The 22068-nt window shown below is 54.3% G+C and overlaps 7 protein-coding genes across 7 annotated transcripts; 4 read left to right on the top strand and 3 right to left on the bottom strand.

Annotated features, from left to right (window-relative positions):
* Window positions 1-298: 298 nt before the first annotated feature.
* Window positions 299-2989, bottom strand: GSH1 (glutamate--cysteine ligase; the record flags this gene model as incomplete). Its single annotated transcript, XM_053198420.2, has 6 exons — window positions 299-1366; window positions 1521-2232; window positions 2357-2511; window positions 2642-2707; window positions 2825-2935; window positions 2975-2989. 6 exons carry the CDS (start codon window positions 2987-2989, stop codon window positions 299-301), a joined length of 2127 nt encoding a protein of 708 aa, XP_053044184.2.
* A 2174-nt stretch (window positions 2990-5163) lies between these two features.
* Window positions 5164-8170, bottom strand: N0V96_004985 (uncharacterized protein; the record flags this gene model as incomplete). Its single annotated transcript, XM_053198419.1, has 5 exons — window positions 5164-6282; window positions 6336-6499; window positions 6552-6592; window positions 7726-8070; window positions 8127-8170. 5 exons carry the CDS (start codon window positions 8168-8170, stop codon window positions 5164-5166), a joined length of 1713 nt encoding a protein of 570 aa, XP_053044183.1.
* An 873-nt stretch (window positions 8171-9043) lies between these two features.
* Window positions 9044-11226, top strand: GYP1 (GTPase-activating protein; the record flags this gene model as incomplete). The annotated part of the gene is made up of 7 exons (XM_065757277.1): window positions 9044-9085; window positions 9142-9160; window positions 9273-9282; window positions 9335-9457; window positions 9526-9983; window positions 10032-10915; window positions 10969-11226. The coding sequence occupies 7 exons, from the start codon at window positions 9044-9046 to the stop codon at window positions 11224-11226; spliced, it is 1794 nt and encodes a 597-aa protein (XP_065614046.1).
* A 460-nt stretch (window positions 11227-11686) lies between these two features.
* Window positions 11687-13456, top strand: N0V96_004983 (uncharacterized protein; the record flags this gene model as incomplete). The annotated part of the gene is made up of 4 exons (XM_053198417.1): window positions 11687-12337; window positions 12463-12695; window positions 12752-13100; window positions 13151-13456. The coding sequence occupies 4 exons, from the start codon at window positions 11687-11689 to the stop codon at window positions 13454-13456; spliced, it is 1539 nt and encodes a 512-aa protein (XP_053044181.1).
* A 566-nt stretch (window positions 13457-14022) lies between these two features.
* On the top strand, window positions 14023-15999 carry SES1 (Cytosolic seryl-tRNA synthetase; the record flags this gene model as incomplete). The annotated part of the gene is made up of 10 exons (XM_053198416.1): window positions 14023-14143; window positions 14244-14661; window positions 14735-14866; window positions 14924-15079; window positions 15157-15306; window positions 15361-15387; window positions 15437-15522; window positions 15578-15636; window positions 15707-15751; window positions 15823-15999. 10 exons carry the CDS (start codon window positions 14023-14025, stop codon window positions 15997-15999), a joined length of 1371 nt encoding a protein of 456 aa, XP_053044180.1.
* Window positions 16000-16773: 774 nt separating this feature from the next.
* Window positions 16774-19658, top strand: N0V96_004981 (uncharacterized protein; the record flags this gene model as incomplete). Its single annotated transcript, XM_053198415.2, has 2 exons — window positions 16774-18340; window positions 18400-19658. The coding sequence occupies 2 exons, from the start codon at window positions 16774-16776 to the stop codon at window positions 19656-19658; spliced, it is 2826 nt and encodes a 941-aa protein (XP_053044179.2).
* Window positions 19659-20046: 388 nt separating this feature from the next.
* Window positions 20047-21312, bottom strand: N0V96_004980 (uncharacterized protein; the record flags this gene model as incomplete). The annotated part of the gene is made up of 1 exon (XM_053198414.2): window positions 20047-21312. One exon carries the CDS (start codon window positions 21310-21312, stop codon window positions 20047-20049), a length of 1266 nt encoding a protein of 421 aa, XP_053044178.2.
* Between the last annotated feature and the right edge of the window lie 756 nt (window positions 21313-22068).

Genomic DNA, 22068 nt, shown 5'->3' with positions numbered 1-22068 from the left:
TTCATTACGTGCACGAGAATCCTATCCAAGGCGCCGCCGAATGCGAGCTTCCATATGGCTGATGGCGTCTAGACCGTATTTTGTCCCCTCCCCCTCCTGGCCCTCGGGATGTCGCCTTTGTAGTGTTTGCTTTTTGGGCCCCAATGCCTCGGTCGTGAGGATGTTTCCATGTCTCCATAGTGCTAGTGGTTCAAACCACCCTATGTACCGAACCCTACGTAGGTGGTACCGCATCTAAGCCTGTTCAGAAGCCTTCCTCTTCCTCGCGGAGACCTCCGGCTGCTGCTGCTGCTGCTGTTCACCGCTGCCACCACAGCCCCGGCGAAAGTTCCCGAGAAGCTTCGGTAGGCCGTGGATATCCAACCCCGCGAACCCCCGCCCCCGCCGTCTCCCGCTCGCCTATGGCGACGACGGCGGCAATGATGTCCTTTTGCACGTCCTCGCTCACGACGCTGTCGTGTTGGTAGCCCGGGTGGACGTCGACGAGGTTGCGGAGCCAGCGGGCGGCGGTGTCGAGCTGGCCCGAGGCGCGCTGGCTGATGAGGCGGAGGTAGGTGTCTAGCTCGCAGCGGGTCTGGACGTCGACGTTTACGCTGTCGAGGTAGGATTCTACTAGGGGGATCAGGCCTGGGAATCCGTCCGAGGAGTCCGGGTTGCTGCCGTTGATGATGTCGTTGACTGTCATTTCGGCGTATTCGTCCTCGACGGGGCCGACGGGTGTGGGCGGGCGACTAGGGACTGCTGAGCCGGGGCGGGAGTTGGGCCGGCTGGCGTCGTCGCCGCCGCCGCCGCCCTGGGTGAAGTTGTTGACGCGGACCTGACGGCTGGGGAAGGGGTTTCTGCGGAAGAAGAACTTCTCCTTGAGGACGGCGTCGACGGCGTGTGCGCGCTCCATGTTCTCGTCGACCTTGGTGATGGGGATGTAAAAGTTGAGGTCGAAGGAGAGGATGGCGCGGGTGACGAGGACCATGAAGACGGAGAAGGCGGCGTTTTCGAAATCGGTGAGCTGGATCTCCATGGGGCGGAACTCGACGCGCCAGCCGATGGAGTTGTCGGCGGGCGGGGGCTTGAAGCGCATGTGCTGCCAGTTTGTGGACTGGAGGTTCTCAAAGTGGTCCGTCTTGGAGAGGTCGAGCTCCTGGAGGTCTTCTTCGAAGACGACGATGGGGTCGCGGATGAAGAGGTGGGCAAAGTGGGTGGCGAGGCGGTCGTCCATGCCGCCGTCCATGAGTTTGGATTTGATGGACTCGTCGATGACGAGGTTCGGGTCGAGGTATTCCTGGCGGAGGCGCGGGTCTGTGGAGATGTAGGTTGAGTTTGAGGCGTAGCGGGATTTGGGGATGCGCCAGCGGTCGTTTTTCAGGAGCTAGGTCTGGGTGTCAGCATGTCTTTACCTGAGGTTGTCTACATAGATATATCTTGATATATGTGCAGATGTTCATTGTGTGAGATGAGATGAGGTGTGCGTGAGTGAGTGGTTGAGTGGGTAATCCATCTTGTGCTCGTCTTTGATATCTTACCTTCTCTCCGAGCTCCTCAGGGGTTCTGCAATCCACGGCCCGGCTGATCTGATTCCACCTCACGTCGGTGTTGGCCAGGAACCCCTTATACACGGGCGTGGCAGCCGTCAGGGCGAGCATGATGGGCCCCAGCGGGCTGAGCTGGTCATACATCTTGCGGCCCTCGGTGATGTTCTTGGCCTGGAAGGTAATCTGGAGACAGCAGCTGCCCATGCCGAACGCCATGGCGTCCATGTGGATAAAGTTGTCCGGGGCGGCGCCGCCGTCGCGGACGTCGTCGTCCTCGGGCCAGTTGTGCAGGTCGCGGTTGACGGTGGGATCCTTCCAGGGGTTGGGCGTGTTGGTGTCGTGGAAGACGGGGACGTTGACCTGGACTTTACGGCCGCGTCGCCAGCGGATGTTGGCGGCGAGGGTGGGGAAGCGGATGTGCGGGTTGGCGATCTCGTCGGGCACGAACTGGGAGCGGAGTTTGGGGCCCGAGGGCGGGTAGTAGGGTTCCGTGAAGTCGCCCGGGCAGCCGATGCGGGGGAAGGTTGTGAGGGTGATGGGGTACTCGTTGCTGTGCATGTGGTCCTTTGCGATCTTGCGGCGGAGCTTCATGTCGGGTTCGACGTCGAGGAGTTCCTTGAAGCCGATGCCCCAGGGTTTGCCGGGGGTGGCTTCGAGCATGAAGCGACCGAATTCCGGGTGGAAGACGGGGAGGGTAACTGATCTTTAGTTTGGAGTTAGCGTGAGCGAGGCAGGGCTCTTCGTCTGGCCTCGATGAACTTCGCGATGGATCGGCTCATGTGGCGGGACGTTGACGGATAAGAGAGAAGGATCGAGGGTGGACATACGACTGTTCCCTGGCGACTTCCTGGAGCTCTGGTACGCAGCCTCCCTCCTTTGCGAGATCCGGGCTCTCGGCGAGTGCTGTGAGAATCTCGGCTTGTCTAAGAGACAGACGGACCTTGGGCTCATCCTTTGAGTAGGTCACGACCAGGTACTCGACCTTGAGTGAACATTGTCAGCTCTCGGGCTCTCATCCCTTGCAGTTGCTGAGTAGTACCGTGAGAGCATGTGACGCCAGCACTCGTTCATGAGGCAGCAGAGCATCATCTCTCACAACAGTGTTCACATACCTCATCTCCCCAGAGCATAGCATCGCGCTCTTTGCTCTTGGCCTTGTTCCATATCTCTAGGAGTTGCTAATCCAGCCAAGACAGACTCAGGTCAGCAACAATTTAATGACCACGGAGATCAACGACAGCCCCGTGTGAAGTCGTCTCACAGCGAGAGACAGGGACAGAGAGAGGCGCTCGAACCTTGATACCCCACTCGCGGACCTGATCAGCACTCTTCTTGGCCTCTGGCCAGTCGAGAGGGGTTCCCAGTGCTCTACGTTCAGAGGTGTTAGAAAAGGCTGCCTTATTGTACTATCTGTGATTGAATAGTGGGAGCGAGTGAGGTAAGACTTGCAGGAGACCCATGGTTTCTGGTGATGCGTAGCTACAGCTTTTTCTTGGTGGTTTGTTTTGGGAGGAGGTGCGGCTACGGCCGGGTTTGGCCGGTTATCGGCGTTTTGGACGATGACGGAGTTATGAAGTTAAAACGGCCCGAGAAAACTAAGGTAGGAAATTCCGGGCGCCGGCCGCAAATGATTGGGATGGAAAATCGCGATAAAAGGGATCCGATATTAGAGTGGTTGGTATAATCAAGTCGGAGAGCATCTACTGTAAACCAACTCTCTATGGGCTCTACGAGTGGTGAGACACAAAGACGTTGCCCGGTATAGAGGGGTTGGTTTTCTGACAAGACGTCAGACCAGGCTGATTGTCGTTTTTTTCCCTTTTTCCCTGCAGGCTCGCGATGCAAGGGTCCAGAGCGGGAAAACAAGGCGGGACTGTTCGAGGGCGGAATGACGGCGCTTCGCAAAAGGTGGGAACGTCTTTTCTTCAATGGGTTGTTTTCTCTCCTTGCGATTGCGCAATGGTCTCGGCAAGCCGAATGGGAAAGCCCTTGTCGCCAGTAGTCCAATTGGTAAGGTGGTGGTCGATTTTTGGTCCGTAGGCGCAGCGTTTGATTGCGGCTCAGCCCGATAGGCGGCGGGGTTCTGGGTTGCCAAAGATGCCGTAGCTGCGGTTATTTATCCAATCACAGACATATGTCTTCAAATCACGTCAACAAAATTGGAAAAGAGGAGAATGGGATTGGGTGGTGGAGGGTGGGAAAAGTCAAGAAAAAAGGTTCATGGTCTAGAATTTTGGGCACCCAGGAAAATAAGGTATGGTATATGCGCCGCGGAAGGGCGCGAGCAACGTCAAGTTGTTTTGCGGCTTTGGTGGGGGTGGTTTGTCAGTTTTTTTTTTTCTTTTTCCGTTCTCTAGCGTTGTGAGACTTTTTCTTGCGCGGTTGCGCCGACGATGGACGATGGACGATGGAGGGGTAAAGGAACGGGGGGGTTGATTAGAAATCACATGCGTTGCTTAGTTAGATAGTTGGGGGTTAAAGACTTGCCATGGTTTGTATTTTTTTTTTTTTGTCCCTCTCCTGCGCGCGCCCTATTCGGTTCTTGCTTTCCTATCTTAGCCCACCCATCGTACGTGGGGTTTTGGTAATTAGATGATCCCCCGGAATGGCCGAGTCGGAAACTGTGCGACATCTGCGAGTGGTATCAGACTTGTTATGGAGAAGTCTCGGTGGTTGTCCGGCGTTCTGGGGAAATGGACGTCTCAAAACGCTATAGATATCGAATTGCATGCTGACATATACTCGGTCAGTAGTTGACTCTCCCAAAATGCGCTGTCCGCGGGCGGCTACTTTGATTTGTTCTTGTAGACGCCCGCCGGCCTTGGGGTATGGCCCGGGACTTCTTCAGTCCCGTTCAACAAGTGGAGATATCGTAGATCGGATGTGGGGTGGGGGTTGTTGAATAACAGAGTGAGAGAAACCAACTTGCATAAAATGTTCACAGTCATGCTCCCTATCTAGGAGCTTGAGCTGAATCGAGCATGGCATTATAATCTCATCATCTTCACTTCGCACAAGGTACTTAGCTAGGTATACTTGACCTAAGGCTCTCGGCTTGCCTCCCGAAAGACGCCCGGGCAGGTTCAACTTCGGCTTCGGGCCCGGTTCGGAAGGTCAAGCCGGGGCAAGACCTTTCTCAGCCAGACTGTAATAAAATAACATATCGCCTGTTTGTCCTGCTTTTTTTCATGGCGATTCACGGAACGTGCAGCCTCTAGCAATTCATTTCCACATCATATTATCAAATTTACACTCCCAGGGTTCACGTCAATAAGAAAAACAGGCTTGAGGTTCGCCGATTAATGGTTAATTTTCTCTCCCTTTGGAGTATAATACAAACTTCCCAAGAAAAACGATGTGTAAAGGAAAGGAGAAAAGGGAGTTCGCGAGAGCAATAAGCAAAGCTGCCGAACCCAAGCCGTACCCCGGTTCCGGTCCCAGTTTCTCTCCGTCTTGGAGAAAACGCGGGACCTCGTTCCGTATATGCAGTTTCTTCCCAGCGCCCTCTTTCATCGAGCCATCAAACTTGTATAGCTCTCTTTTAGCCGACGAGACATGGCGCCTTGAAATTGATCCGTCCTTGTGTTTCCATCTCCAATGCCAGAAAGGCCCTCTTTGGCTGCTGCAAAGGCTCCTAACGCGAGTAAGGATGGAATCCACGGTTGCTGCTACGTCCGCCGCCGCGGTAGTTAGCGCCGGGTCTGCCCGCGTTCTTGGGTCCTGTAGGCGCGTTGGCAGGCGGGGCATGCGCTGGATCGGGTGATCCCTGATGGGAGCCACCGCTGTGAGAGCCACCACGGTGACCGCCTCTGAAGCCTCCCCGGCCGCCCTGGTTCGGCTGGGGAACATCGTCGTACATGCCCTCCCACGATGTCGGAGCAACGCCACCACCGCCCATGGCATATGCGCCAGCCTGATTGTACTGGTCGCGGGGAGCACCTCCGCCGCCGCTGCTGCCTCCCCGACGCGGTCCTTGTCCGCCGCCGGGCTGCTGTGGCGGCTGGCCTCCCTGAGACGGGTCGAACATTTGCTGCTGGGGGCTGAAGCTGCCGCTAGGTCCAGACGGGGGACCGCCCTGCTGGCCCATCTGCTGCTGCATCTGTTGTTGCATTTGCTGCATCTGCTGCATCATTTGAGGCGTCATCTGGCCCATCATGCCTTGCTGCCCGTTGCCGCCTCCACCGCGGCCCATCATCTGGTTCTGCATCTGCTGCATCTGCTGCATTTGCATCATCTGCTGCATCATGGCCGGGTTCATAGGACCCATGCCTCTGCTCATAGCCATTTGTTGCTGCATCATGGCGAAATACTGCTGCATGCGTTGGAAGTATTGTGCCATAACCTGAGGCGTCATGCCCCCTGCAGCACCCATCTGGCCGCCTCCCATCCCGCCTTGTCCACCTTGGGCACCGTCTTCGCCCTTCCTGAACTTTCCTCCCCGTCGTGCGGCTTCTTCTTCTTCGCGAAGATTGCCACGCGGCTGAGCCTTCTTGACCTCAATCGGCTTGCCGTGAATCTCCAGACTGGTGCTGAGGCAGGCATCAACGCCGGCCTCGCTTTCAAACGTGACGAAGCCGAAACCGCGAGGGCGACCGGTGTCCTTGTCCATCATCAAGGTCGCGTCCACCACACGGCCGAACTGGGCGAAATAGTCCTTGAACTCTTGATCGGTCGTATCTTGACTGACGCCACCGACGAAGATCTTGCTAGTCTTTTCTTGCTCGTCGCGAGGAATTGCTCGCTTGGGGTCAATCTGGTTGTCGTTAGTGTCCAATTTGAACTGCAATGTGCTTAGGAGAATCTTACGATCTTGCCATCCAAAAAGTGTTCCTTGACCATAACAATGTTCACCGTCTTGGCGTCTCTGAATGTCAGGAAGCCAAAGCCTCTTGATCGTCCGGTGCTGCTGTCTCTCATGACGGTGCACTCAACAACCTCGCCGAACTGAGAGAAGTAGTCCCTTAGGGATTCTGGCACCTATTAGAATATGGCACTGTGGCAGCGGTCACAATGTAGACTTACGATCAGTCGTCTCCCAATTAAGGCCACCAATAAACATCTTGCTACAGATACAATAACATTAGTCAGTGAATCAACTCAAAATTCAGAACTCCGAAAAAAAGAAAATCATGCGACTGTAATTGTGTTCTGGGCAATGGAAGTATTATCCGGACATCGAGACAAGAGCCAATGGCCAATAACAGTTTCCGCCGTATGGCTGGAACAGAGGAGGCATCCTTGAGACCATGAGTTGGCCGAGTCGTCTGTCGAACAGCGTTAGGCTAGCCGCCTTCGCCTTTTCCCCCTCTTAAAGATACAGGCTGACTGGCTTGCAACAGCCTGAGATCGCATTTCTTGGCGTTGGTGTATTGGTGTTTTGATCGATGCCTATCATAACATGCTTCTTGATGGGTACCTCCTCGCGGCCAGCGGCAGATTCAGACAGTACTTTGTTGAAGAATCATCAAGGTGACGTGCATGGGTTGGTTTCCATCAGCATCGATGCCTTTGTGGAAAGGCCGAAGATTTCAGATTCCAACCGCAGCCAAAGTGATTGTTGAGGGCGAGCAGCGCTAGCCAGCCACAAAAACTCTCTCACGTCTGGGGAGAATTGCGGAGCGGATAGCCTGGTCATTGTCGAATGTTTCGTGTCTTTTGCTATCGTCAAGTCTCTGCTAGCTCTAGCTTCGAGCGCTATCCGCTGCTAATCTTGCTACAGCAGCCAAAGACCGCAGGATGTTCTCTCTGCGACTGGGCTATAGAAGGCGCACGAGGGTGCTCCTGATCTGACTGACTGATGACTGACTATCGTCGGCATATCTCGGTGATCTCAGGCTGCTTTTTCCAGCTGACTTTTTCGCGGTACCTCTTAATGGCTTCTCTTTCTTGCTTTTCTTCAAGCTTCTCATGTCTTCTCTGAATTTTTTCCTTGGCCGGCTTGATGGCCCTGAAGAATGTTTCCCAAAACGTGGCTGGCCAACGTCTTGTATTGATGCCCTCTCTTGTCCATCCAAGTTCCCAAGACCAAGCAGGCCCGATACGAGATACCATGGGGCCACTGATGTCCGAGTTCCCTCATACCGTAGCAAAATTGCTTCAAATTAATCAAGTCGAGATATGCGTCCCAACTATAGGTGCATGGGGAATAGTTTGTGTAGCAAGTGCAGAATTCACGCAGTTGGCAAATAAAACTTACCCATCTTCCTTGGCACTCGGGTTCTTGGCCGTGCTTGTCGAGTACGTGGGTTCTTCCTGCTTGTTGCCAGCAAACCCGTTTGAGGGCGGCGCATAACCGGTGCTTCCACCACCACCGCCGCCGCCGCCGCCGCCGTCACCACCTAGGTTGAAGTCTACTTCATCATCGTCATCCTCTTCTTCGTACTTCATTTGATCGTCATCACCACCGCCACCGTATTCCTGTTCAGGCTGGGGAGGTGGTTCGGCATGTGTCTCGACGCTTTGTTGAGGAACGGCGACTGGGACAGGAGGCGGCGCGGGTTGCTGGGCGGCAGCTGGCTTCGCTGGGGTGTCATCGTCGTAGCTGTGGCACGTATGAGCATATCTTCATGGCAACGGATGACACTTGTAGGTACTCACAGATCGGCGAAGAGGTCTTCCTCGAAATTCTCGGGCTCGGTCATCCTGGCGAGTGCTCAACAAGTCTCAAGCGTATGTTGATAGACGATTCGATGCAGGCGAAGTGTGCAGCGAAAGGAAATGGGGAGTAAAGAACGTGTTGTGTTGTTGCGGAGAAGTTGATGGGACAAGGTCGTTGTGTACGCAACAGCGCTTGTTTGGATATTTCTTAGGCAAGAGCCTGAGTGAAAGAGGAGGAAGGTGGAGCTAAGACTGTGGCGGAGCCAATGGGCGTGCTCAATCCAATCAGAGCTACAAAAACTGGGGGAGGGACAGAAAGGTCCAAGCATCGGCAAAGCTCGTGCGCGCTCTGCCACCTACTGAGGTTATGAGCTGCGATGTGTTGGGAAGCGCCGACTCGTCCCGTACCTGAGTGAGTGGGGATGCTCACGTGACCGAGTAACATGGAAGACTGGCTTGTTGCGGTAGGTAGGTATGTAATGAAATTGGGAGAGTTTGGCATCCGTATCCGTACAGTTAGATCGTTCATGCAAGGTACCGCAATAACTAGCCCTATTATTTGCCATAAGTGAAGACATCCCTTGCAAGAATCTCCCTCTGGGGAAATAGGTTTTTGTTCTTTGCTTAGACTTCCCCAGACTCCTTTCCAGCTGGTCGAGGTAGGCTGGAAGAAGCATCTGCGCTACCATTTAGACTCGCACCTCGGCCGCCACAACGACGCAGTTGAAACCGCATCCTCCAGCCACAGTGACCTCCTCCCCCCACTCCACTCCAACTGCTGCTCAAAGCGGCGTGCGGTACACTAATGTGAGGCAAGGGTCCGGCCACTGGTCACTTGTTCGGAGCTCAGGCGACTCGTCTGGCGCATCTCAACACCAAGACACACAATGACACGGTCTCAATAGAGAAGCATCACCATGTTCTCCTCTTCAGGGAGTGGGAAGAAGCCCTCGCAACAGGTATGCTCCCCCAAACCCCTGCCCGGGCCTGTCACCGCATGCTAATTGCCCCGCAGCAGGAGATGGTCCAAGTCGGTGGGTTTCGTCATACCTCTTCAACTCGTGTTGCCCGTTGCTGCATAGCCTCGGCTCTCGAGACTAAACTCGGAAATTCTTGGCTAACTTTGATATTTTGTTGACGGTGCAGACCGCTCAGAGTACGTTGCCTTGGCTGCATCGCCGACGCAGTTCGGAACTGACTTGGGGTAGTTCTGCATCGCCGTTTTGGAAGCCACCCCCACGCGAGAACGCATCGAAAAGAACCGGTCGCGATCCAAACCTGGTTGTCGGAGCAGCATATTCTCATGCCGATATCCTCAAGTTCGATTCACTGTGCGAACTCTTCCCATCTTGGAATCGCGCCTGGAACCGCGCCGGCACCCTCAGCTAACTTGAGCCAGCAACTTGTCCAGCTCATCCTCCAGACCGAAGACACCTCCTTCCTCACACTCTACCAAAGGCCGGCCTAGCGATGCCTCTCCTCCCTCGCGCCCCCAGTCGGGCCTTTCGTCCCCTCCGATCAAAAGTTATATCAATTTCCTTTCCAACACCAACGATGACTGGAAAGCCGACGAGGACGAGGAAGACATGATGGGGTATGAGGACGATGACGGTGACGACTTTGGCTTGCCGAGCCTGTCCAACATGAAGCGACGAACACGCAAGAAAGCCGCGCAACACAGGTCAGATCCCAACGGCGGTCTGTCGCCCTTGAACGACTCGTTCGGTTTGGGGTTACACACGAGGAGATACTCGAATAGTGCAGACATCGCGATCGAAAGGCCTGCGCCAACCTATCCAATGCCGAAAAAGAGCGAGGGCAAGATCTTGCGTCCACAGTATAAAGAAATTTTGAGGGGTAAGCGATGTCGCGTGATGTTGGAACGGACCGTGCTGACTGCGACAGACCCGGCGAACGCGCTGCACCTTATCGATCACCCAGTCATACCCGACGACGCAACGCCCAAAGAGGTTGATGCCGCGAATTCACGAATTACTCGTATCAACAAGTTCAAGAAGCTCTTGCAGGCGTCAACAATACCGCTACAGGAACTTCGGCAACTGGCTTGGTCCGGCGTTCCCCAGGAAGTTCGTGCTATGACATGGCAACTCCTATTGAGTTACCTACCGACGAACAGCGAGAGGAGAGTCGCAACTCTAGAGAGGAAACGAAAAGAGTATCTCGATGGCGTTAGGCAGGCTTTCGAACGAGGCAGCAGCAGTGGGGGAAGTGGCACCACCGTCGCGGCACCCGGGAAAGCGAGAGGGCTAGACGAGGCAATCTGGCATCAGATCAGCATCGACGTTCCAAGAACGAACCCTCATATCGAACTTTACTCGTACGAAGCGACCCAGAGATCTCTGGAACGAATCCTGTATCTATGGGCAGTGCGACACCCTGCCAGCGGCTACGTTCAGGGCATCAATGACTTGGTAACACCGTTTTGGCAGGTTTTCTTGAGCACATATGTCGCAGACTCCGATATTGAATCGGGCATGGACCCTGGTCAGTTGCCAAAATCGGTTCTTGACGCTGTAGAAGCAGATTCGTTCTGGTGCTTGACAAAGCTGCTAGACGGTATACAAGACCACTACATTGTGGCTCAGCCAGGCATTCAGAGGCAGGTTGCGGCCCTTCGCGATCTCACCGCAAGGATCGATGCAGGACTGGCGAAGCATCTCGAAAAGGAGCACGTCGAATTCATCCAATTCAGCTTCCGATGGATGAACTGTCTCTTGATGAGAGAGATAAGTGTAAGGAATACGATCAGGATGTGGGACACGTACTTGGTGAGTATATTCCATCGACGTCTGATCATTGGCACCGATCTAACCACCTACAGGCCGAAGAACAAGGCTTTTCGGAGTTTCATTTATACGTGTGCGCGGCTTTCCTAGTCAAGTGGTCGGACAAGCTTGTCAAGATGGATTTTCAGGAAATAATGATGTTTTTGCAAAGCTTGCCAACAAAATCTTGGACGGAGAAGGACATTGAGCTGTTGCTGAGTGAGGCTTTCATCTGGCAGAGCCTTTTCAAAGGTTCATCAGCTCACTTGAGAGGACAGCCAAGTCGCACTCCTTCAGCAAACATGCAGCTGTAGTTCCTTCTCCAACCAGATGTTTGCGTTTCAAGCCAGAGACTGGGCATTGTTGAAAGGAGATAGGTGATGGGAATGACATTCGGGCGTACGGCAATTGCCAAGGCAAACATGTAATCAAGGCATTGGCAGCGACACCCTGCTGGCCTATCCCAGAATTGATCCATGGGATTAATGCAACATACAGTGCTAAGCACAGTGAAGAAGCTCATCACGCACCCGTGATTTTGATTGGGTTTAACTCGTTTTACGTGCTGAACGGAAGCTATCCCTGCAGCTTCGTTCCCCAATCAACGCGCCTTCCTCAGAGCTCGCGCGTCACACCACAGACTGACAAAGGCTGCCAATTCTCTTTCCGCAATTGCCTTCCTTACCTCGCTCATCCTATTTCCCATCGTCCGCAAATAATTCTGCTCCTTCATCCTTCAACTTATCAATCGGCAACTCCAATTCAATTCCCACAATGGCCGACGCACCCGAACAGCCTACGATCGCCGCAGAGGTCCCTATCGCTGAGGCCCCTGTCGCAGTGGCACTCGTTGCCGAGGCCCCAGCTGTGGAGGCTGTCGCAAACCCAGAGATCAAGCAGGATGCGCTCGCGCCGACACAACAAGACACGCCAGCCACGATCGGCGAAGAGTCTGAGGAGGACGTCAACTCCAAGAAGGTCACTCTCGCCGACCTGACCGCCAAGGGAACTGCTCTCTACGCAAAGAAGCAGTACGAGGAAGCTACGGACTGTTTCACGAAGGCTGCTGAGCTGCAAGATGAAATCAATGGCGAAATGCAACCTGCAAATGCTGAGATCCTCTTCCTCTACGGCCGCAGTGTGTTCAAGGTTGGCCAGAGCAAGAGCGACGTCCTAGGAGGCAAGGCCGCTGGTGACAAGAAGGCGGCCAAGCCTAAGTCCAAGGCCCCGAAGAAGACCACTGCCGAGCCTACGTCGACCGATGCGCCAGCCGAAACCGAGGCGCAGAGAATAACTGAGGAGGGTGTTGCGATTGTCGCAAGTGTGTCGAGCGGAGCGAAGCCCGAGGAGATTGTCGTGGAGAAGAAGCCCTTGTTCCAGTTCACTGGCGACGAAAACTTTGAGGACGACTCGGATGAGGAGGAGGTAAGCTAGATTCCCGTTCCTTTGGTCTCGAGCTGAACAAGTCTCGATCTTTCATCAATGAGTTGATTTAAGACTTGCGATCCAGACCCGTCGACGACTGCCAATTGGAGCTAACCTATTATTAGGCCGAGGGTGATGAAGAAGAAGAGGAAGAGGATGACGATCTCGCTGTCGCGTTCGGCGTGCTCGACATGGCTCGCATTCTCTACAGCAGACAGTTGGAAGAGTTGGAGAAGGTGGAGCCCAATGGCAAAGCACAAGAGCAAGTCGATGGCGAGAAGCTCAGCATCAAGCATGTCAAGGAGCGCCTTGCGGATACTCATGATCTTCTTGCCGAGATTTCCTTAGAGAATGAGAGGTAAGCACCTGCCGAGGTACCCTGCACGAAGGCCTCCGTCGTTAACAGAGATATAGATACCCCGACGCCATTGAGGACTCGCGCAAGTCTTTGAAATACAAGAAGGAGCTGTACAGCGAGGATTCGGAAGTTATTGCCGAGGCGCACTTCAAGCTTTCGTTGGCGCTTGAGTTTTCCTCCGTAACAACCACTCAGGAGGAGGGCGAGCAAGGAGAGAGCAAGCCTTTCGACGAGAAGCTTCGCGAGGAGGCCGCAAATGAGCTGGAAGCGGCCATCAACAGCACCAAGCTCAAGCTCCAGAACAAGGAAGTCGAACTCGCTACCATGGCATCTCCAGAAGATAACGAGGTCACCCGGGCCACGATTACCGACGTCAAGGACATGATTGCGGATATGGAGCAGCGCGTGAGTAACCATACTTTGTCCTCGACAAGACCTTTACTAATCATGCACAGCTCGTGGAACTTCGTAAGCCACCCATTGACGTGAACGCTGCTCTCGGTGGTGAAGGCTTAGGCGGAATTCTTGGAGCGGCTATTGGTGAATCTGCGGCTCAGACACAAGCTCGCGTCGAGGAAGCCAAGAAGACGGCTACTGATCTTACTGGCCTTGTACGCAAGAAGGCCAAGGAGGAGCCCAAGCCCGAAGAAACTCAGGCAAACGGTGCAGAGTCCAATGGCACGAAGCGCAAGGCCGAAGAGCCTGCGGAGGCAGATGACTCATCGAAAAAGACCAAGGTCGAGGAGGCTACTCGGATCTGAATACTTAGCGATCATGTAACATTGGACATTGGCGAAAATGATCTCGAGGGCGGGGAATAAAAGGGTCTGGGGGTTTGTTTCTCAAAGGTATTCACGGCAGAATTGTACAATAGCTAGCACTCTGGAAGGCAAAGGAGAACATTCTGCGCTTCGCGACGATATAAAACATGACCGGATCGCAATTGCACTAAAATTGGGTTGCATTTGGCGCATCTCGTCTTCCCCCGGTGGCTGTACATTGGGTGATTGAATGTGTCGCATGGGCGCGTAGACAAGTCGAGGTATCCGTAAAGGAAGGCGCGAAAGACCCCTTGCGTTTGACCGCCTCAGCCCCGCCCCCGCCAAAGAACCCCACCATCGTCCAGCAACGACAATTTACCACCCTCCAAAGTCGCTCCTGAGTCACCTCGAGAGAGTCACGCCGACGCAGCTGCAACCCATCCGCAGTCCCAAGGAACGTGTAAGTTGTACTCTTCTCGGAACGCGTCTGTGATTTGCCTTTTTAACAAGTATACTTTACCATAGTCCGCCCCGCCAATCTCCCTTCTACCCCACCAGCCATAATCATGCTCGACCTCCAAGATTTCATCAAGGAGCGCGGTGGTGACCCCGAGAAGATCCGCGACTCCCAGCGCCGTCGTCATGCACCCGTCGAGATTGTCGACGAGGTCATCGCTTTGTGGGATGGTACGAATTCCCAACCCACCCAGGCCTTCATGCCCATAGCTGCACGCACATCGGAGGAAGGACAATATGGGCTAACACGAACCTCTCCGGAGCCGAATAGACCACCGCAAGACCCAATACTCTGCGACGCAGATCGGAAGCGAAATCAACGCCGTGCAGAAGGAGATTGGTATGAAGAAGAAGAACAAGGAGAATGCCGACGACTTGCTCAAGAAGAAGGAGGATCTCCAGAAGCAGAAGAAGGACAAGGAGGATGAGGCGACAGCGAAGCTCGTCACGCTCAACGCCAAGGCCAAGAGCATCGGAAACTACGTTCACGAGTCCGTTCCCATCAGCGACAACGAGGACAACAACGTCACGGAGCGCGAATGGAAGCCCGAGGCCGGACTCGGTGCCAAGACTGAGCAGACGCTTAGCCACCACCAGATTGTTACCAGACTCGCGGGTTACGACTCTGAGCGTGCTATCAAGCTTGTCGGTCACAGAGGATACTGCTTGACTGGATACGGACTGTTCCTGTACGTTCTGTGTCAGGAGAGAAGCGAGGGTGAAGCATGTGGTAGCAATAGGAAAGCTGACCCCGACGAACAGGAACCAGGCGCTCATTAACTACGGTCTCGAGTTCCTTTTCAACAAGGGATACACGCCTAACCAGCCTCCCTTCTTCATGAACCGCAACCAGATGGCCAAGACCGCCCAGCTTGAGCAATTCGACGAGGAACTGTGAGGCGAATCATCCAAACCGAAATCCACCCTCAATTGTTCTGACAGATTCTCCAGGTACAAGGTTACGGGTGACGGCGAAGAGAAGTACCTCATTGCCACCAGTGAGCAGCCGCTCTCTGCACTTCACAGCGAGGAGTGGATCCAGGGTGGCCAGCTGCCCATCAAGTACGCCGGTTACAGCACATGTTTCCGCAAGGAAGCCGGCAAGCAGTACGTTCGAGACCCCTGCTAGATGACGGTATCATTTCCCTTCTGGAGACTTTGACTGACACGGGAAACTTGCATAGCGGTAAGGAGGCCTGGGGTCTGTTCCGTGTGCACCAGTTCGAGAAGATTGAGCAGTTTGTCTTCTGCAAGCCTGAAGACAGCTGGAAGCACTTTGACGAGATGATTTCCGCTTCTGAGGAGTTCTATAAGAGCCTTGGTCTTCCCTACCGGTAGGCTATATCAAGCTAGAGTTGTGGAACTTGAAAGCTGACTTACGACCACAGGGTTGTTTCCATCGTCTCTGGTGCTCTGTAAGCAACCCCTGAAGATTAACTATGGAGGAATTACTGACAGATTCAGGAACAACGCCGCCGCCAAGAAGTACGATTTGGAGGCTTGGTTCCCCTTCCAACAGGAGTACAAGGAGCTCGTGTCTTGCTCCAACTGTAAGATCATATTCATTCGTAAATTACGGCTCGGCAATGCTAACATCGACGGCAGGCACGGACTACCAGACCCGCGAGCTCGAGGTCCGTTACGGTGTCAAGAAGGCCAAGGAGGTGAGTCCCATCAAAAAAGCTATGGTCATTTTCTTAAACCCGAGATTTGCTGACATTTTGCCCCACAAAGGCCCCCGGTGGTGGCCGGAAGGAGTACGTCCACGCTCTCAACGCTGTAAGTCGTCCCCTCTGATGCCACCTTTGGTCTCATGTACGTGTCGCTGATACTTACCAAAATCTTTAAAGACCCTCTGCGCTACCGAGCGAACCCTTTGCTGCATCATGGAGAACTACCAGACGCCCGATGGCTTCAAGGTCCCCGAAGTGTTGCGCAAGTACATCCCCGGTCAGCCCGAGTTCCTGCCCTACGTGGCCGAGCTCCCCAAGGAGATCACTGTCGTTGCTGGACAGAAGAAAAAATAGATCACGCCACAGCGTGTGAGCGTGGACTTAGATGGCGGAGAATGAAGAGAAATGACGCTAACCGTTTGGTGATGAACTCATGTCCTGACTATAATCGCCAGAGAGATCTTAACGGCGGCCGGTTAAGGGATGGATTAGTGAGACAAAACTTTGAAGATACATCCAGACAAATCAATCTGATCTACAACGATTTCGAGGACCATTGACGAATTGGAGAGCATCGCATCTTGTGGCACGTTCATTTATCGCGTTGATAAGTTGAACAAGCTAGAATGCCTTTGCCTAGATTGAGGCAGTTGGCTTATGGATAGGTCAGTCGGAAAGAAAACTGCTCACCGAGCATGGGTATAATCGAAACCAACACACGTAGTTGACGACATGCCGTTCTCTCCATTTGTTCCTTTGAACCACTGGTATAACTTTCTTACGCTAGAACTTTGACTACAACCTCACGGGCTTTAGCTCCCGCAAATTCACCTTTGATCCACACAAGCGGGCTCTCCTTAATTCTATCCCCGGCCTAGAAATAGCAGTCGATTGGGCCAGGGAATTAAGATCTGCCAAATACGAGAAAACCCCGCCCTTTCCGTCACGACCCACAGCCGGCTATCTCGGTATCGTATTGACGAACCGACCACCCCATGGCAATCGGACTTTGAACTCTTAAAATCACAGCGTAGTCGCACAATGGATACGGTTCGGGGCACGCTGGGCTGTAGAGTCTTTCTCAGACTTGTCTGTTCGAAGAGAAGCCGCCCAATCGTCTAGTCGTCGATGCGTCTCATCGCCCACTTTGCTGCGGCAGCGGCTTGCTGTCTTGCTATAGCTACCTCCCAAGCAGTGCCGAAGACGTATTTTATCGAGTTGTCCAAGGACTCTACGGCCGAAGGGCTTAGCATCAGTCCGTATGATCTCGCCAGCAAGGCAGCCGAAGCGTCTATCCCGCTACGAGTGCGATATGAGTACACCGACAAGAGTGTCTTTTACGGCGTATCGGTCTCTCTGGACAGCGACTCGGACAGTGAAAAGTTGCGAGCTCTGCCAGGTGTCGAGAATGTCATTCCCGTCCGGAGCGTGGCGCACCCTCATCGCCCAAGCAGCAACGTGAAGAGGTCTCCTTCCAGCGGAAAAGGTAGCGGAAAACACGCCAACCGTAACTATGAAGGCAGCAGAGACCAGTCCAAATATTCGCTCTCACGGAGGGCGGACGTCGACTGGAATAGCCCTCACGCCATGACGGGCGTCGACCGCGTTCACGCAAAGGGCGTGCTCGGCGAGGGCGTACGCGTCGCGGTCATCGACACGGGAATCGACTACCTGCACCCCGCCCTGGGAGGATGCTTCGGAAAAGGATGCAAGGTCGAGTTCGGCTACGACTTTGTCGGCGACGATTACGGGTTCAGCAACTCCACTCCGAACCCGAGCCCGGACCCAAGGCCGGGCTGCTTTGACAGCTTCCACGGCACCCATGCCGCCGGCATTATCGGCATGGAGGTTTCCTCAAACGCCTCCATGTTCGCCGGTCTCGTTGGCGTCGCTCCTAGGGCGACGCTGGGCATGTACCGCGTCTTTGGATGCGATGGGAGTGCGTCGGATGATGCTATTGTTGCGGCTATGCAGAGGGCCGTTGAGGAGGGTGCTCATGTTGTGAGTATCTCGATTGGGGAGTTTGGGACCTGGTCGGGCTACCCCGGGTCGATTCTCCCTGCTGCTGTCACCGCGCTGAGAGCAAAGGGCGTTGCTGTCATTGCTGCTGCTGGTAACTCTGGCACACAAGGCATGTTTTCCATCAACTTGCCAGGCGGAGCGGATGACGGACTCGGTGTTGCGTCGGTGGAGAATGCAAAGTTTCCAACGTACCCGGTCCGTGACTCGAATGGTGCCGAGTTCCACTACGGAGCGTTGTATCCCTTTCCGGAGGGTGAGTATCCAGTAGCTTGGGCCGGGAGAAACACGTCCACGTATAAGTTTGGCTGCTCGGCTTCCGACTACCCGCCAGCCAGTAGCCTCCAGAGGCCGATCTCCGAGTACATTGTCGCCGTCAAGAGAGGGCCTTCGTGTTCACCGACACAGGTCCAGACATATGCCTCTGCGGCAAACTTCACTCGTGTCATTACGTACCCGGATCCCACCATCGACGATGTTTTCATTGAAGGCCACGCTGTGCCCACGCCCTCTCTTACTGCGGATGGTTACGTCTACTCCATGGGCAGCGTGATTGACGAAACACTCTCGAACGCGGCCAAGAGCACCGGACAGTACAAGTTGCTTGTTGAGTCCCAGATGCCTCTTCTGGTGGATCAACTTGGCGGCGGATCTCCAAACAACTTCAGCAGCCTCGGTATGTCTTGCTATCATCGCAGTCATCTAATCTTGATGTGTTGACTGACACTCATCTAGGACCCAACGCCGACTTCGCGTTCAAGCCTCAAATAGCCGCCCCAGGTGGAGTGATCTTAGCCACGTTCCCGCTCATGGAGAATAGCGGCGGTTTCGGCATCATCAGCGGGACGTCCATGGCGACGCCTTACATCTCTGGTGTATATGCTCTGATCAAGTCACAGAACCCCGACTTGTCTGTTGAAGAGATCTTTGAGCGGATGCAAACCACTGCGAAGCAAGTTAACATGGCAGACTATGATTTGATGTCGCCTGCAATTCAACAAGGCGCAGGTCTGGTTCAGGCCCATAAAGCCGTGTTTCCGGGAACGGTGGTATCTCCAGGGGAGTTCAAGTTGGTTGATGTCGAAGAGGCTATTTTCACCATCGACAACCCGTCGGATACCGACGTCACATACAGCTTCTCCAACGTGCCTGCGGCTGGTGCAGCACCATTCCCGGAGGGTTCGAGCCGTACCGCGCAAGTCGGCTACATCCCTTCGTCCTTCTCAGCCAAGATCGACTTTGCGAGCGGGAGCCAACTCACCGTCCCAGCCGGCGGCTCCGCCAACGTCTCGTTCTCAGTTACACCCCCATCATCACCAAACGCCGGCCTCGTCCCACTCTTCTCCGGCTTCATCGGCATCTCTTCCTCCACCAACGAGACCTTCACAATCCCTTACATGGGCCCAGCCTACAAATACAGCAGCACACCTGTCATCGGCACGAAGAACATCACGGCGGAGCAGCGCGCCAACGCCCTGACGCCGACGCGCGATCCCCTCTCGGCTCCGCAGGTCTTTTCCAACGGCGATAAAGCCGACATTGGCAACTACCGCGCCTTTTCGTTCCAGTATCCGGATTACCCGGTCGCGCTCTTCACCTCGCTGCAGCCGGTGCGCAAGTTCCGCTTCGACATTGTGCGCGCGAGCACAAATTTCACGCCGACATGGTACGGCTTCGATCCCAACGTCGAGTTTGATAATCTCACAGAGACGTCGATGAAGGAGAATGCTACGGTTGCCGGCGTGCCAATACTCGGATCCAACATGATTCAGAATGGATGGTTGCCGCAGACGAGTCACCAGGCCGGGTGGTCGTATAGTATTCTTGATGCTACCGCTACGATAGGCTTGGGGTTGAAGAAGGGGTCGTATCGTATATTGCTGAGATGGCTCAAGTTTTACAAGGACGAGGAGGATCCTGCGTCGTGGGATAGCTGGATGAGTGGCGTTGTTGATGTTTTGGAGGATGTTTTCGAGCCAACAGTTCCGTCGTAGAAATTGAGTATCCAGACGTAATTATACATTAATACCATCCATAATTTTTATACGCTGACATCTGACATTGATCAAATCTTGCAAATTCGCCAGGGTCCAGCTGAGTCTCAATACGCTTGGGGAATATTAGCAGCTCCTGAACGCTCAGAATCTTCAGGGCTTCCGTTTAATTCTAGCTGCTGAGACTTTGCCCTGAGTTGTAGGAGATGGAGAACGGCATTCTCGAGAGATATGGCTGCGTCGTGTGCAATGACACAGCCGTATAATGAGGGATCTCAACGTAGAAGCAATTCACTTGAAGAACGACTTATTTGAAGGCATTTACAAACAAACAAAAAGGCTAGGCAGTAGAGCAACCAGCCAGAAACCCAAGCCTAGCCTGCCCACCTTATTCATATTCTGACCATTTCAGCAACAACTGCCATATCGTCATCCACGTATCGGAACTATTAGACTGAGACATTCCGGCCTGCATCTGATTTCGAAAAGCTGCGCTCGTGGCGCCCTCATCCGTCGCATGCCATCCAAGTTGGCTATTCCCATGCTCGTACCCATCTGTCGTGCCAGACACCACCTTTATGCCCTCAATGCCTTGGTACGTAACGCTCATGAATCCCGCATGCATGGCATTTGCAAACTGCATATCCTGCATCTGGCGAAGCGCCTGGACCTGTAGCACAGTCTGCACCCAAACCCCGTGCCGCACCCTTGAAAACTCGATCAGCGCCTCCGCGTTGCCCGCCTCGCACGCCTCAATCCACTTTTGGCGCATGCGCGGGGAGTACAGGCAGCACATCCTCTTCTCGACGACGAGATCGTTGTTGAACACCATCGCCAGACTGGGAGGAGGTGGGGAGCTCTCCTGGCAGAAGGTGATGTAGCACTCTGGGCAGATTGTGCAGTCGTCCCAGCCGTACCAGCGGCGGTTGTCGACGAGATTCTCCTTGGCACAGTGCGGGACGCCGGCGAATTTGCGTACGAAGACGGAGTAGCGGGACCACACGCCGGTTTCGACGGCTTCGGCGTTGCGGTTCATGTGTTCAGCCCATCGCGGGGCGGAGGACCGCTCGAAGCTGCAGAAGTAGGTCCCGCCTGCTTCTTCGCTCTTGGACTGCTCGTAGAATCGATCCAGTCCGAACGGGGTGATGAAGGCGGCATGGCACGGGGCGCAGATCCTGTAGCCGTCGCAGTCGCCCCCAGTCAACGTGTACCACACGCCGTTGATGATGCCCCGTTCGGTACACGGTGGACATGAGAGTATTACCTCCAGAGCACGGTGGAGAACGTTGATGTCCTGAAAGTCCTTGGCATCTATGAGCGCGACCTCAACGGGCAAGCCGTTCATGCTGCAAGTGATGGGTGTAGGCTCTGTCGTTGTATAGCCCAGAGCGGCGTCCATCCAGTCCAACCCTGTTTGACTCGGCGCGTGTGGAACAGATTCAAAGTCCTTGTCCAGTGTCGTCAGAGCCACATGTTTCTCGTAGCACTTTTCACACATTTTGAAATCTGGATGCCGCTCGCCGCGCAGCCGCATCCAGCGTCTGGAGGAGGGCGATACGGGCCCCTTGTCGCATTCGGGGAGAGCAATGTGCTTCGCTGCTGCTTCTACCCATTCGTTCCAGCCGTCGATCCCTAATCTAGAGATTTTGACCATGGATCGACTCATGAAGGGGAGACATATGTCGCAGGCCCAGATAGCGTCAGAGGCTTGAGGCGAGTCGTGCGGAATAAATTTGTCATGGAACGATGTTGCCAGCACGACATCTTGATAACAAGCCTCACAAGATACGAAGCCATCGAGTCTGTCGTCAAGCGGTTTGAACCACTTGATTCCTGCTGACCCATCAGCACCCGAGGCGCCCTTGCAGTCCAGGACATCGAGTCGAGCGGTCATGAACTCCCGCAGAGGAGTGATGTCTCTGCGCTTGAGACACTCGGGTAGCAGAAGTCTGGTGATGCGGGGAGCGTTGAACCGACAACGTCCTTCCAGTTGCCTGGTGCGTATGAAAGAGTCTTCCAGGGGTGTTCGTGCAAGGCACCTCTCGTAGCAGTGTGTGCAGACGAGGAAGTTTGGTTTGTCCGATATATGATACCAGTCCGTTTCATAGCTGACCTCTCGGTCTGCTGGGCATTCCCAAACGACTGTGTTGGGCTCCCCATCTTCGGTAACACGAGGAAGGGCTCTTTTGTAGTCGTGGAAGTCGACATGGTCAGGCGCCGGAGGGCTACTTTGTGGTGAAGTGGCTTCGCGAAAGCTGACATTGCCGAGTATTGTGGAAATTTCATCAACGGAACGGGTTGCTGATACTTCCTCGTGAGAAACATAAGCAACCTTCTTGGCAATTGGGGCTTGAGTAGGTGAACAGTCCGTGATGTTAACTTCTACCACTGACGCCGAAGGGCGAATGAC

The sequence above is a fragment of the Colletotrichum fioriniae genome (assembly GCF_027942845.1).
Source record: "Colletotrichum fioriniae strain IMI 355084 chromosome Unknown scaffold_5, whole genome shotgun sequence".
NCBI lineage: Eukaryota > Fungi > Ascomycota > Sordariomycetes > Glomerellales > Glomerellaceae > Colletotrichum > Colletotrichum fioriniae.
This window is presented reverse-complemented; position numbering and strand designations above follow the sequence as displayed.